This window comes from Acomys russatus, chromosome 20 (genome assembly GCF_903995435.1).
Source record: "Acomys russatus chromosome 20, mAcoRus1.1, whole genome shotgun sequence".
In the NCBI taxonomy this organism is placed as follows: domain Eukaryota; kingdom Metazoa; phylum Chordata; class Mammalia; order Rodentia; family Muridae; genus Acomys; species Acomys russatus.
The window spans coordinates 49,604,990-49,619,331 of NC_067156.1; the positions used below are offsets into that span (position 1 = coordinate 49,604,990).

The 14,342-nt window shown below is 43.6% G+C and overlaps 1 protein-coding gene across 3 annotated transcripts in view; it reads right to left on the minus strand.

Moving 5' to 3' along the window:
* Positions 1-14,342, minus strand: part of Piezo2 (piezo type mechanosensitive ion channel component 2) — a 360,353-nt gene that overhangs the window by 68,198 nt on the left and 277,813 nt on the right. For 2 of the 3 annotated variants that reach the window (XM_051163420.1, XM_051163419.1), the window contains exons 19-25: positions 9,749-9,781; positions 9,175-9,389; positions 6,767-6,927; positions 2,742-2,918; positions 2,324-2,449; positions 996-1,196; positions 71-275 (exon numbers count right to left, since the gene is read on the minus strand). In XM_051163420.1, the coding sequence (XP_051019377.1) occupies positions 71-275; positions 996-1,196; positions 2,324-2,449; positions 2,742-2,918; positions 6,767-6,927; positions 9,175-9,389; positions 9,749-9,781 (1,118 nt within the window). The remainder of the gene's footprint in view (positions 1-70; positions 276-995; positions 1,197-2,323; positions 2,450-2,741; positions 2,919-6,766; positions 6,928-9,174; positions 9,390-9,748; positions 9,782-14,342) is intronic. The other variant, XM_051163421.1, reaches the window with a different exon arrangement.

A 14,342-nucleotide genomic window follows, 5' to 3' on the forward strand; every position in this document is an offset into this window, starting at 1 on the left:
CTGTGCTTCTCAGTGGTCCACCGGCTAAGGCTGTTGCTAAGAGCAGAGATGCTCTTGGCAGAGTGCTTACCTCGGCAGGGTGCAGGGGGGATGCCAATACAGACGAAGTACTGGAAGGTGATGATGCAAGCCAGGAAGCAGCAGTACTTGGGCCAAACCTCAGCGATGGCTTTTCTTCTGCGTCGATAAAGGACACCAATCAGCCAACAGGCATGAATCATGGCATAGAAATCCATTCGCTGTCCAATCACGTTCACTGACATTAAGAAACAGGTCTGTATAAGGAGTGTTAAGAGACAAGAGAAATTGGGTTTATCAGAAAGGGGAGTGACATCAGAGACCAGTTCTTCTTTGTCTGCCTGCACAGGTTCCCAAGAGGAGTCTTATTGTTGGGTAGTGGTGGTAGTGGTGGTGGTGGTGGTGGTGGTGGTGGTGGTGATGATGAGGATGATGATGATAGAAATACTGTGATGATGATGATGATAGAAATACTGTATAATTACTTCTGAGAGAATGGACTGCGCCTTTCATAGTAACTGTTTCAGCAGCAGAGAGGGTGAATGCTATGATGTCCTTGTGAAATACCATGATTGTAAATTTGTTCCATTAATTCCATTATAGATTACCATTATAGAATTCTGCTATTCCACTCACTCCATTACTTTTCTTTCATTACCATTTCAGGCCATAGCAGTTCACTTCATAACATTGAAAGGAAACACAAAGAAAGAATATCTATTCTGTTCTTAATAAGAAACCAAGATGACAGTAGATATGTGTTTAAATGGCTCAGGAGATGTAGGGACCAAGTGCACTGCTGTAGAGTCGGGTACCAGCTCCTGGCTTTTGAAAACTCCAACTTGAGCTAAGGTGACCTCATCAGCTTCAGAGGCTTTGTGAACCACAAGCTGGAGTTGGGTAATGAACCAACTAGCCCAAAAAAACCATTTAAATGATTATGAAAAGAAATCAATCACCTGAGCGAGAAAACTTACCTCTAAGCCAAACTTGTAGAAGAAGTAGTTTATAAAATATTTGGCACAATTGATAAGTCCATCATCTAGATGTAACCTTGTGATGTCATGAAAGATCGTTTTGGACACTGGAGCTGTCAGGTTGTTTCGGCCTCGGTAGTATTCCTGGTGGCGGTAAATGGTGACTTCAAAAGCCAAAATTGCCAACATCAGGAGGTTGTTCTACAAACAGCAAGCAAGAAAGCAGGTCTGTGCACACTAATGGCTTTGTGATTTGGCACTTCAGAGCGATTACAGTAAATCATTGTCTTTAATTCCGGGTGTCTAAAAAGACAATGTTATATTACATGTCACCTGTACTCAATATAATATTGAGTCTATTTCTCTGTCTCTTTTGACTGTGGCCCCACCTTCATTATGGAAATGGGAATAACTGCTCTGGTAACAGGGTCCAGTTTCTCTGGTCAGAGGACTGTGGCTGCTCTTTCTACTTGCTTGGTAAGTGCATGCCACATGCCAAGGGAGGAGCACCCAGACCCCAGAGGAGGGCAGCCTCACCTTGTTTGCAACCCTTACATGCAAAGTTGCAGAGACATCTGGGAATGCTACTGAGTTTGGGGACAGGGCAACAGCTAGCTATACATGGAACTTAACACCAATGCAGACTGGCCAGAGAGAGAGAGAAAGAGGTAAGCTGAGAAGCAAGCTCAAGATGGCAGAGTCATGGTCATAATTATAGTCACGACAAGAGAGTTGACACATGGAAACAGGTGCCAGGAGCCATCTATCAGATGTTCCAAATATTAGTTTCTTTTATCCTAACAGCTATTTGGACAACTATTATGGAGGCTCTAGAAATTACAGAATGGGATGTTTAGCACATTTAAAACTCTCAGGTGCCCAGAAGAAATTGACAGAAAATGTTTTTTGTAATGCTGTTATGCCTCCTTTTCACAAATAATCACTAGTGACAACTTGGTAGCTTTTATCTAGTGTTTTTCTCTGTGTCTAGAAAAGATAACACTATGCAAGGTGTTATAAATTTTCCTTCTTCAAAACAGTTGACAATGTATTTTGGACTTGCTTCATTTCTGTTGTGGCCACCAACTTTGCACTTTAATGGTTACCTGAGGAACTAGTGAAGATATTGGTTGTATCACACTGAACTGAAGTCATACTGCTTGGCCAACTTCTCTTTAGGATAATATAATACAAAGCTTTCCATTTAGCCATATTAGGCATCAACTAAGATGACAAAGGTACTATCGAAGGGGCTATTAAGTGTCTTAAGGGGAGGATCACAAACCATAACTGGGCAGAGGCCTACCCAAGGTGCCACAAAGCCTTACCCTCAGGTAGACGAGCAAAGGGGAGGACTTCCTCAGGCCGACCCACTCAGTGGGATCAACAGGGGCACTGTAGAGAAGAGACTTGTTCAGCTCATGAAGGGGTATGTTGGTTTGATTTTCATTGGGCTGAAAAGAAGAGAAAAAGGGGCAAAAATGGCTTGTTAGATTGGCAGACCTCAGGCTGCTCCCCTTCAATTTTGATAACAGCTCAGTGGGGTAGGGAGGTGAGGATGCGTTTCAAGTTGGAAGGAGTCTTGGGTTAAAAGCAGATTAAGGTCCATCACAGGGTCAGAATAGAGCTAACATGGGTAAGATGACTTATAAACTAGGCAGAATGCTCTTGGTGTGGAGACTCCCCAAATATCTCCCTTAATCCTCTTAAGGTTAGTGAGGAAGAACCACCAACTTTAAGGCTCACCAAGGAGCAGTTGACAGAAAAGTTCTCAGGCTTAATGGTTTGCAGCTGGTACAACATTTTGCAGATGATGATCACACACGTCCACACAGTGCAGACACTGGAAGCCACGCGGCGGAGCTTGGCATATGGCAGAGCAAATGCCCAAGAAATCAAAAATACATAGTTGAACAGAGACACCTGAAAACACAAAACCAGAAATGGGGACAAAAATACATGGCATTGCAGGACATTCACAAGACAGGACAATGTGATTCCAGTTCAGTAAAGGCTGTCTGAGTTCTTATGTGTAAGGCAGTGTCCTAGGCACTAGGTGTTCCAAAGATAGGGATGCTGTGGTCTTGAAGATATTATGTCTTGTAAAGCAGACAGACATACAACCAGGTAGTATCAATATAATGTAACAGTAGCTAAGTTACAGGTGTGTCTAAGTTCCTGTAATAGTATCCTGAAAGGTCTTCAGCCCAAAGAGGTGATTGATAAAAAGCTAATATGGTCAGTGGAAAATGCAAAGAACACTCAATGTCAAGGATGCAGGATGCAGAGGCAAAGGATGAAGGCATGAGGTAGCATGACGAGGCAAGGCTATTGGACATCAGGAAATTTTAGGGCTAGTCATAGATGAGGATGGAGATGCAGTTGCCAGTCAAGTTTTCACTAGTCCCTTTGAACCATGGAACGGCACATGAACTCACTCTGCAGGAATTAGAGATCCATGTATAAACCTTACGCCAAAGAGTTTGAAGGTAAGATTTGCATTATATTTGGATAAGTGCCACAGACATAAAGAGAGGGAATGTGAGGGTTAGGCTAGAGGCCAGAGGCCACCTCTACAGCAGCTGTGGAAGTGTGGAATTAAGGATTTGATGGTTGCATAGAAGCATATGGTTTTGTGCTTGCATTAAAAAAGACATACTGGATTGGAGTGGGAAGTAAAATTAGCTTGAGTTGATGGCTGCCTGGCTTGACCATGGTAGGTTGTTAAGTGGAGAAAGTGTGAGATGTGACACCAAGGTTTTGGGGAGAAGTCTGAGTGGGTGAAGTATCACTGCTGAGACGTGAAATATCAAGAATATGCCGATGAGGTCAGCTTGACTATTGGATGCACACGTGTTTATCAAGCACACAGATGTTCCCAGTCTAGTCCATCCCCATAGCTTTCAGACTCTTGGAGAGTACAGAAGCACCACTGTCTTATTCAGCCACAAAACATATTAGTTTATTTTGATGCTCTCTCGTAGCTGTTGATACTCGCAGGTGAAAATTACAGCATGTGCTCGCTGTAACATTCAACATGTGCCAGGTACAAAGCTCTATGAGCTATAAGAGACTAGGTCCCAAATATGGCTTAAGAGGTCTAAAATGAGAAGACATGAACAGTAAAAAACAGCATTGGTGCCCTGTGTTGCCTGCTATGCCTCTCCTCACCAGCTTGTTAACTACTGAAGGCAAAGACTATGGAAATTAAGAGCTGAAATAGTAAGGCAGAAAGAGCTGCTTCCCAGAATTAGCTGAGGAGAAAGGAATAGTGCTTACAGGAGTGTTCAATGACCTAGAAAGTGCTGGGACACAGACTGAACGCTTTGATGAATGAATTCACTCTTTTCTCTTAGTCAAAGGTAGGATGGTTGTTAAAAAGCAAAGTGTATTAGAGGTATTTACGATGAAGCAAGCCTCTTACTTCTTTCACTCTTGTTTTTAAGGCTCTCAGTATAAAAGCAGTGTTTGTAATTTGCACAGAACTCTTCATTTTCTACGTGATCTGAAAAGATAGTAAGTCTTAATTCCTAACCAGGTTCCGGGCAACACATGTCCTGAGGAATCTCTGCCTTTTGGGAACACGTAGAATGCACTAACTCCATGGCTGTTCCAGACCAAGCCACGTAGCAAGCATGCTGCCTGGGTGAGCCTCACTGTGATGGAAGCTCCCAACCTAGTGTAACTCATGGAGAGAAAGATGGCTCAGCTGTCAGCGATTCAAACTGAGAGCAGAAGTAGCTAAACAGGAGTGAGGTGGAAAGGAGGATTGCAGGCCCAAGGCTTTATACACAGGGGGAAAACATCAGTTGCTTCCCAGGAGAAGCAAGTTACCTAACAAAGGGGACACATAATTTGAACCTCACATCTTCCAGAGGGTCCACATCTCCTGAAGTGGTCTGGGTCACATGCTAAGGTTCTTATTCCATGTAAATATAATAAGAGATATCCATGACAACGTTTAAGGTTGAAGGGTCTAATGTGATGCCATTTACACCCTGGAGAGAGTGTCTAGTTGCAACATGGAGGATATATCGGATGGAGAAGAGATGAGTGAAGGGCTAAGCAGCTCTTAGTCATCTAAAGGGAGAGATGATGTGGGCAATGGGTTCCATTTTTGGGTTTCCTTGGCAGGGGTGCTTTGGGGCACACAGAAAGTGAGGTCATATATTGTCCATCAGTGAAAGCAGTGGGTTGAAAAGAGATCAATACCTCATCAGTTGGGGATGTAGATGGGCAGTCGCTGGGCTTCAGGGGCGTGGGGACTTACCCTCTAGATGGGGAATGGGCAGAGTAAGCTGTGCATGGGGCCTGAAGCCAATGAGGGGCACAGGAGACAGAGAAGGGGTTGGGCCAGGAGGGAGGGCAGGATATACAACAAAGGGCATGGTCACCATCTAACAAAGGAGAACAGGGGTGAGGAGTCTCTCCAGGGAAGATATTTTCTTGTTATAATCTCACAAACAGGAAAATGGTTACAGTGTACTTTACTCAGCAGCAAGTCGGTGTGAATGCCCCACACATTGCTCATAATTCTTGCTCTCCTGCAGCATCATTACTTAAGAGGGCCACAGTCTGGTTGTCTCTATGGCAACAAGAGTCTAATGGAACGTTCACCAAAAATGAATCCTTGTTATATATTGCGTGAGTGAATGAGTAAAAGGCTAGTAAACTAGACAGAGACCATGAGATGGGTAGGAGACTGGAGCATACATGACATGACAATAGAAGAGATAATTCTGGGGGAGAATGGTACAGTGGAAATGGAAATTTAAGGAGAAGTGCAGGGAGGGGAAAGCAGGCAAAACAAAATATGTATGAAAATGCCATAAGGAAATTTGATGTTTTGTATCCTAATTAAGAATAATATATAAAAGTTAATAATAAAAAATAAAAATATTTGGTCTGAAAACATTCCAGATGAATGAAAATTTCCAGGAAAATGTCTGTCTACCCTCGTGTGTAATGAGATGCTGATTATCCAGGAACTGGGGGTAGAATTTGATGACATTTTGTTCTCTGAACAAGGCACATCTTCCATTTGTCTTATGTGCCAAGCAGCTTGGTTGAAGCGTCATAGATGAACTCTCTAAAAATTGTAGGCAGTAGGTTCTTGACCTAAACTTGAGGGTGAAGATCCTGAATTCTAACGAACTGAAAAGCCACTTAGGAAAGTTAGAGGTCTGCAAAAGTGATTCATCCTTTGCTGGTCAGGTTTAAAAGTATACAAAAATTGAAGAATAAACTGAAAGAAAGTTTGTTTCTCCACAGTAAATATGAAGGAACTGTTGACAGAATGATGATTCTTTTCTTTATCATGACATAAGACAGGAGTATAAATCAAGTGTACCATCTTATAAAGATAGCAAGCAAGTTGAACACAAGCAAAGATTTCATTATAATTTGGAACCATGGTTTACTGCATGGCAACACAAACTGGAATTTTACTCCTTTCCTCAAAGAGAACTTGGGGAGGTAGATTCCCACATAGTGCAGAAAGCCAGCCCACTCCAGACACTTCAGAAAGAAACCTTTGCCATATGACCAAGCCAACTGGAAACTAAGCCACAGAACTTTCTCTTCTGCTGACTTTCCCTTCGTTGGCCTCACCAGCCTTGGGCCCCCTGTGTAAGAAAGCCTATGAACTCATATATGTATGGATCCCTGAGTGTGAGGGGCCCTCTACTACGAATGCCGAGGGCACGTGGGCAAAGAAAACAAGGGCTTGCCACGTTCCGTTCTGTCCGCTAGTGCAGCAAAAGAGCACTTGCCTCTTTCACAGTCACCCAGATAATGTACGATGAGACGATTTTGATGATGTGCAGCTCCAAGATCCACCACATAAACACCTGCAACTTGTGGAAATACTCCAGGAACTTTAGGAAGAGCACAGTGAGGCGGTCAATCACCAGGTGCCACTTGTTCCTTAGATCTGCAAAACAGCAAATACAACCAGGAGCATGACCGCTTTTTGCGTTATCAGTCAGAGCATACTTGTAACTTTCGGGATGGACAGGGAAGCTGCCCTATAGTCAGTGCATGAGTTCTATGAACCCGGAGAGGAAGTACCCAAGACCCCCATGCCATACCACCAATGATGGACAGAAGCTGAAACACAAGGGGCAGTGCTACTTCACCTGCCTTTCAACTAAACCATTGAGAAGGGATTTGTCTTGACTTGCTTTTTAAATGACCCAAGCTCTCTGTAAATGACACCATGTCCATCAAACTCTGCTTCCATAAGTGAGAGATGAGTGGCTAAGTGTTGGCATGACCTTCCCTCACACTGGATGAAGCTGTGTCTCTGTATTTTCAGTTGTTGATTTCTGTACCAGCAGAGAGTTTAGTGCTGGCAGGATTTTGATATTGTAATTTCTATGACCCATCACCAGTTTTTTTTTCCCCCCCATGGAGGCTTGTTCTTCATCACCTGCCAAAGGGCAACCGATAAGAGACAGGTGGATAGGGCATTATCTTGCTCATGACTGGTTCAAACTGGAATGTGGCTTTTTGTGTAGTAAAGAGCTGATGGCCCAGAGCTGGGGCAGGAAGTAGGGGCTGGACATCTAGGCTGGCAGGGATGCAGGAGAAGATGCAAGAGAAGCAGCAAGTGAGAAGGAGGCAGAACAGGACTGAATGGAGCTGTAACAAGAGGTGGAGAGAGGCACATGGGGAGATGAGCTGGAGGAGAAGCTAAGGTTAAGTTACATAGACAGCTGAGAGTCTGCCCCAGCAAAAGGCCAACAGGTTCAAACTATATAGAAGTCTCCATGTCTTAATTAAACCGCAAGCAGGATTTGAGGATGCCCCACAACAGATAAGGCTCTTCAAGCTCCATCTCCTTTAACAAAACACACCCATTAGGTGCACACCCATCAGGTGCACACCCATCAGGTGCACACCCACCAGGTCTGCTGTGGTGGCTCCGGCTTGTTTCCCTTCCGAGTCATCATGGTCTCCTAAAGTGTGGCCAACTTCATTCTAATCATCTTCCCAGTCCAATAAGCCATTCTAGTTTTCTACCTCAGGGGCTTGCACCAGTCTTGCGCCTAGTCAACCCCATTGGAAGCCACACAGGACTGTTCCTGTCTTCTCACGTTTCAGTGCTGGGTTGCACCAACCTGCCAGAGGTAGTTTTAATATGGTCGTCCTTGGCTCTGAATACTCAATAAGGTTTTAACTATATTGAAAAATGCTTATTACAGAACGTCTCAGGTGGCGGTCAACAGAGAGAAACAACACAGAGGTATGCGTAAGATAGCAATAAGTGTGTGCAGGGATTTCTGATGGGGCACCTGGCCCTTGCCTTGGGTTCTCTGAGATGAGTTAGAGAAGGTGGCAAGGCCTTGAGGCATGCATTTAAGAATGATTTTCTTCCTCATGGCATTTTGTTATTTTCTGTTTTTCTAACAGCAGAGACCCAGCTAAGACATGCACAGCATCTCTCACTCATTCCAGAGGCTACACTCTCTCCCTTTCTGAGCATTATGGCAGGAACCGGACTCTGCCTTTTGTCAGATAACATTTCTCAATAGCCAACTCCATCCTGTATTCCCTCACCCCTGGTTGTTACAGGTCTAGAAAGAAAGCTGGGAAAAAAAAGCCTTAATTTGTTTCTTAACTCTGAAACACAGTAAATACAAGCAGGAACATGACCACCTTTTGTGTTATTAATCAGAACATATCTTGTAACTTTCATGACGAAATGAGAAAAAGGGTGCCCATAGGTCAGCATTCCCCAAAACACTGCAGGGCACTAACCTGTAAGGACCACTATTCAATTGCACCCCACTTCCGTTCGTTCTTACAGTCTTGAGTGTTGGACAGGAACTAGCAATGTATTCATAATTATCATCCTCTCCTTGCTTGACAAGCTTCAGAATGCCTTTTGTGAGAATGAGGCTCTGAAGGCAACTTCAGGAATAGCCAGTGGCTCTGGGAAGGGGCCTGCTTTTGCGTGTAGTAGGACAGGTTCTGTGAGAGGTTGCCACACAGCAGAGGCCAGAACACACCCCTCTGGGTCTCCTCAAGGACACTCTGCCTGTCATCAGGGACTGTTAGCCAGCCATCTGCTCTCTTCCCTTTCAGTTAGAGGAAAATGAAATGATTGGAGTAGTTAGAAGAGAGATACTATGGACCATCTGTGCTGGTAGGGCAGCTGATGACAGAGACTGGTTACCTGAGGTTTCTTCCTCCTCAGATTCCTCCTCCTCATCTTCCTCTTCTTCAGACTCATCACTGTCTTTCCCCGCCTCACCCTTGTCTGCCTTCTTGGCACATTCTTCTGGCCTCTCCTCCCCAGGCTCCACCAACTTCTGCACCTCAGGCTTATCCAGGCTGGTACTCATATTCATAATGGCCAGGTCTGGGAGGCTTCCTTCAGGGTGAGCCAATCTGTGGGCAGAGAGCAGCTGAGTGAGAAGAGGAAAAGGCGTCAGGAGGATGCAACTGAGGGGCAAGTAATGGAGGCCAAACCAAGGCAAATCAGTAGGTGTGCAATGACCTTGTGCCCTGGGTGCTAGCTTCTCACCACGCTTTGTCGGTTTGTTTTAAGGTCTTTCTAAAAACAAACTGTCAACTCAGCTTTGTTAGCTTTTCTTATTCAGGCTCTAGTGATTGGTCAGGAGTGAGAGCTATTGACACCTAAACTTGACATTTTTTCCTGGAGGAGAAAATGGTCAGAGTTTAGGATGTAGAAGCATGAAATGGCGTCATGTAGAGCAAGCATTTCATGGCTTCACAGGGGGACTTACTCATTCTGGTGGATTGGTAATTTTTTCTTGATGCTGCTCAAGGTAATTGAAATAGAAAGGAAAAAGAGGAGATGAGAACAGAGGAGTTATAAGGGTGTCAGAGATCACATACCATGCTGTACATCACCCACTATCATATCGGGCTACGCCAGGTGCAGCGATGACCTAATGCCAAGTGCATTGCAGAATGGCACCAGCAGTGTGCTTTCACTGTGAATCTAGGCTCAGAAAATGGTCTGAGTGGATAGCTGATTTGTAAGGGAGACATATAGTCCAACTGCATCATGCTCTTTAAATAAGGGTTCGGACCATCTCACAATAATCGCATCATTCACAGGTTTAACCTAAGTCTTTTTTAAATTCTCAAATATTGTACGCTCTGTCAGCCTTGGCATGGATGCTAATCTCATGCTACCAGCTTCTAAAGCATATGCAAGGAGAACCATGTAGATTAGGCATCTATACACATCTGTATCACATCCCACTGATGTGAACTGTGGACTGGAAGCTGCGGGACATCCTATAGGAGCCAGAGCCAGAGCCAGAGCAGGAATGCGCGGGGTGGGGTGGGGTGGGGTGTAGCATTTATTGCCCTGACAGCAGCCGGGGTTCCACAGTTTACTTCATAGCAGACAGCACAGGTAAGGGCTTTTTCCACCTCCATTTTTGGGACAGAATATTATGATGCTCAGGCTGCCCTCAAAACTCCCAGGCCAAGCAACTATCCCTTAGCTACCTAGTGGCAGGGATCATGGGCATGTGCCATATGCCTAACTTCCTAATTGTCTCAAAAAATAAAAAGCTCTTTATTTCTATTCAAGTTAATGTTATAAAAGACACTAGATGGTACAGTACATTTTAGGAACACTTATTCTGGAAATGCTAACCATCTTTTCAATTTATAATAATTATTCCATACATTTTGACCTGTTTATGACAGAATAGACAATACTATCCTACAATTGTATTGTGAAATCTCTGGAGATTATTTAGTGGAAATTTAGTTAATTTTATGTCAAATAAGTAGGTTTGTATGGATAAAGTTTAAGCTATCTTCATTGATATCATACTTGAAGACACCTCTATAGTTGGAAGGAAATGCTGAATTGAGTCCACACTGCCCTTGGGCAATAGTATCATAAAAAGATATTTTCTTAATGGGTGCTGTGCAGGTAGATTACAATATACCCTGAGGAAACTGTCAATTTAATGCAGAAAGAGTGAGGGGAGTTCAGCCTAGGGTGTGGCTGGGGATTGAAGTGACTGTAAAGATGTTTTTGCTTTGATCCCAAGTATAGAGTGTGAAACAGACCTGTGTGAGGGTGTGTGATGTTTGTGTGCTAGAATGGCAACTGCCTCATGTGGGAACATGGTCTTTGCCAGTTGAAAAACATCTTGGTATGGACTCTAAAAGATGATGAATAGGAGCCCCAAAAAACCAAACCAAACCAAACCAAAACAGAGGCCTGGCTTCTGGCTTTTGCATCACTTCACATCGCTTGGCCGTTCATCACTCATTTCGAGACACTCCAGAGAAGACTTAGAAGCAGCTGCTACATCTGCTGTTGCTCCTGCTGCTGCTTCTCCTGTTGCTGTGTTTGCTGTTGATATCCTGACAATGAAGAGTGGAATCGCCCCGAGGAACTGAGTGTAAAAAGGTCTACTTCCACTGTCCCTATTAAGCTCCTTTCTCTCTTATCTAGGGTAGTTGTGTTGAAAGGGAGGTAGAGGCATTAAAGAAGCCCAAATAAAGTAAAATTTAAAAAGATTAAAGAATACAGGGGATGAGGTTATACAGACATCCCATTTTCTTGTCTTAAGCTAGTTAGCACATATTCTCTATTTCTGGGAAGTTGGGTAGGTCTAAAACTGAAACAGTCACTTTTTTCCCCTATAGTGAATTCATATCTTCAGCAACATCTGCCGACACTGATTTGTCAGGGATCTGCATGAGATGTGTGTGGTTGTAGCAGCAGTCTGGTGTCACACCCACCAGTACACACTTACTCAAACTGTTTCAAGCCTGCACTATACAAGTAGATAAATAACTGCCACTGCAACATTGGTCACTTACCCTATGGAAGTGAGTAATCTTGAATAACATTTTCAAGATAGCATAAACGCTGAACCAACAAGACACCTTTCTAATAATTCCTGCTAATTGTGAAATGAAACTCCTACTCACAAGGCTATTTCCAGAGCCCCTACTAGGAACACACAGCAAATTGCCCTCAGCAAAGATGCCCAAAACTGCTGTGCCACAGCTAGGGCACACCTAGAACACTAATTAATGAAGGAAGTAGACGATGCTGGAATGAAGCTTTTGAAAGAAGTTCTACACTGCTTTCTAGATACTTCTTTACAAAATCTCTGGGCCAGATGAGTCTGAGAGTAGAAGAGACCAGGGCTCTACAACTCTCATTACTGCACTCTGATCTAATTTGTGAGGAAGGATAGGGTTGTGGGGGACATCCTGGTAGCCTTTGGAACAATGTAACCTCACGTCTTATGATGGATGACAAAAAAGAAAAAGGGGAGAGACAGGTATGGAGAGTTTGTTAGGCCTCTGAAAATTTCATAGGCTGTCATTGTTCATAACACATTCAGTAAAATGTGCGCACATGAAGCGTGCCTCATGAAAACATTTTAAATGAATGATTGTTTGGAGTGTGTTGTTGAAAAAACACTGTGTGATCTTTTCACTCCTCTCATTTTTGATTATTACCATATCATATTTTGAGAATATAATCAAGAAGAATGCCAAAAGCTCAGGGTATAGGAAGCAAAATGGCTGGAGCAGAATGCCTGATAGACGGAGGCTCTACCTACATGGCTCGGCAGAGAACTTAGCCTCAGTCTGCTGCTCTGTAGGACAGAAACAAGTGAGCCTATGCCAAAGGACGTTTTGGAAACCAGAGCAGTTCATGTGAATGATTTGTATTAGGAGTAGTCACATAGGCAAACATTAAAGCAGAGGACCATTTTCTAAGGAGAGGCTTTCCTGCTTGGGTGTGGGCATTTGCATCATAAGTTCACCCTAGTGAAAAAGCAGGTTTCAGTGTCCACTCAGTGGCAGACAGGGGAAACAAGGCTAAACATGGAAAAAAAAAAAACTCTGCCGCCTGTTCATCTTGTAAGAAAATCTTTCCCAAGGAAAACGGCTGGTATTTCTTTTGGAGATCTGTTCTTCTCACTTGCTCACTGTTCCGTGTGCAGGCTCAGGACCGAATGGCCTACTGTCTGCTATGCAGAACAGTTGGATTGGTCTCCAGAAAAGCCAGTGTTAGCAAAGCCCACTCCAGGGAGACATTTCCTGGAACTTCAGGCTGCAGAGCTCATATGCTTCTCATTCTTTACTGATCTTGTAGAGTATTTAATGTCCAGAGAGAGGACTTTTATCTGGAACATCAAATAGATGTGGGATGAGTAAGGAGGGTCCCCTTCCACTTCCTGACAGCAAACCACTTCCCACATCTGTCTGTCTCCACAAAAAGTTCATTTTCACCTCTTTACAGTTTTTTCTTTTTTTTCCAGATGTCTTTGCTGTCCATTTATCCATTTGTGTGCATATGTGTGTGTGTGAATGTATGTGTGTGTGTGTGTGTGTGTGTGCATGTGTGTGTTTGTGTGTGAGTGAGTGAGTGAGCTATGGGTTTCTCAGGATAAATTTTGAGATAAATGTGGTTTTACCCTTCACACACTAAAAGAGTCAGATGGTGTCCTCATCTCTTACTTATCCATCCAGCTATAGGCTCAGCGCACCTGCACGTCACATTATTCTAAGGGTGTACTCTGGGGACTCCTCTGCAAGGCAGCAGTCCTGTCCTCCTGCAGCCATCTCTTCCCCTTTGTATGTTTTCACACTATAATTCAGTGAATGTTAGCAAGGACATTCTGTGCACTGGAGACACTTTGTTCAATAAACTAGATTATGGGACATGAGGGCCAAGGAGGTTTAACTTAGGCCTAGGACTTGATTCTGAAAAGCTGCATATTAAGCTGGTTTCCACTTAGGAGAGTGGAAAATCTGCCACTGTGAAAATCCCTTAGTCTAAATTCTATGAATCTGAATTCTTCTAATTGGGAATGTGTGAAATGTACATTACACTCGCCCCTTTCACTGGGAATAAGAAATGCCAGAAGTCAGGAAGACGAGGCACTGCAGATTTGTAATGTTCCCAGTATTAGTGGCAGCTGACGTGCATTACAGCACTCAGCACACTTCTAGAAGACCATATTCTCACAAGAAACCATTGATCTGTCTTCTGTTGACCACATCTTCCATGTGCAGCACCAACTAATCTAAATAGACTCTGAGACCAGTTGCTCTGACACTGCTTATCCACCATAGGAAGAATAAGCTCACCGCCCACCAAATGTAGTCAACTATATGTTCTAGAGATTTTCTAATCGTATATAAACTTTTCCCAAGTGGCCCAGTGCAAGCCATCCTCTTCCACCACATACTTTGTTTAAGGCCACGTGAACCATTTTCATCCTGAGGTAGACAGAACTCCTTTTGCAAATTCAGAAGCTCACTTTCCTACGCATATCTTTCCCCTTGTAAAACAACACTGGACTCAAATAAATTCTG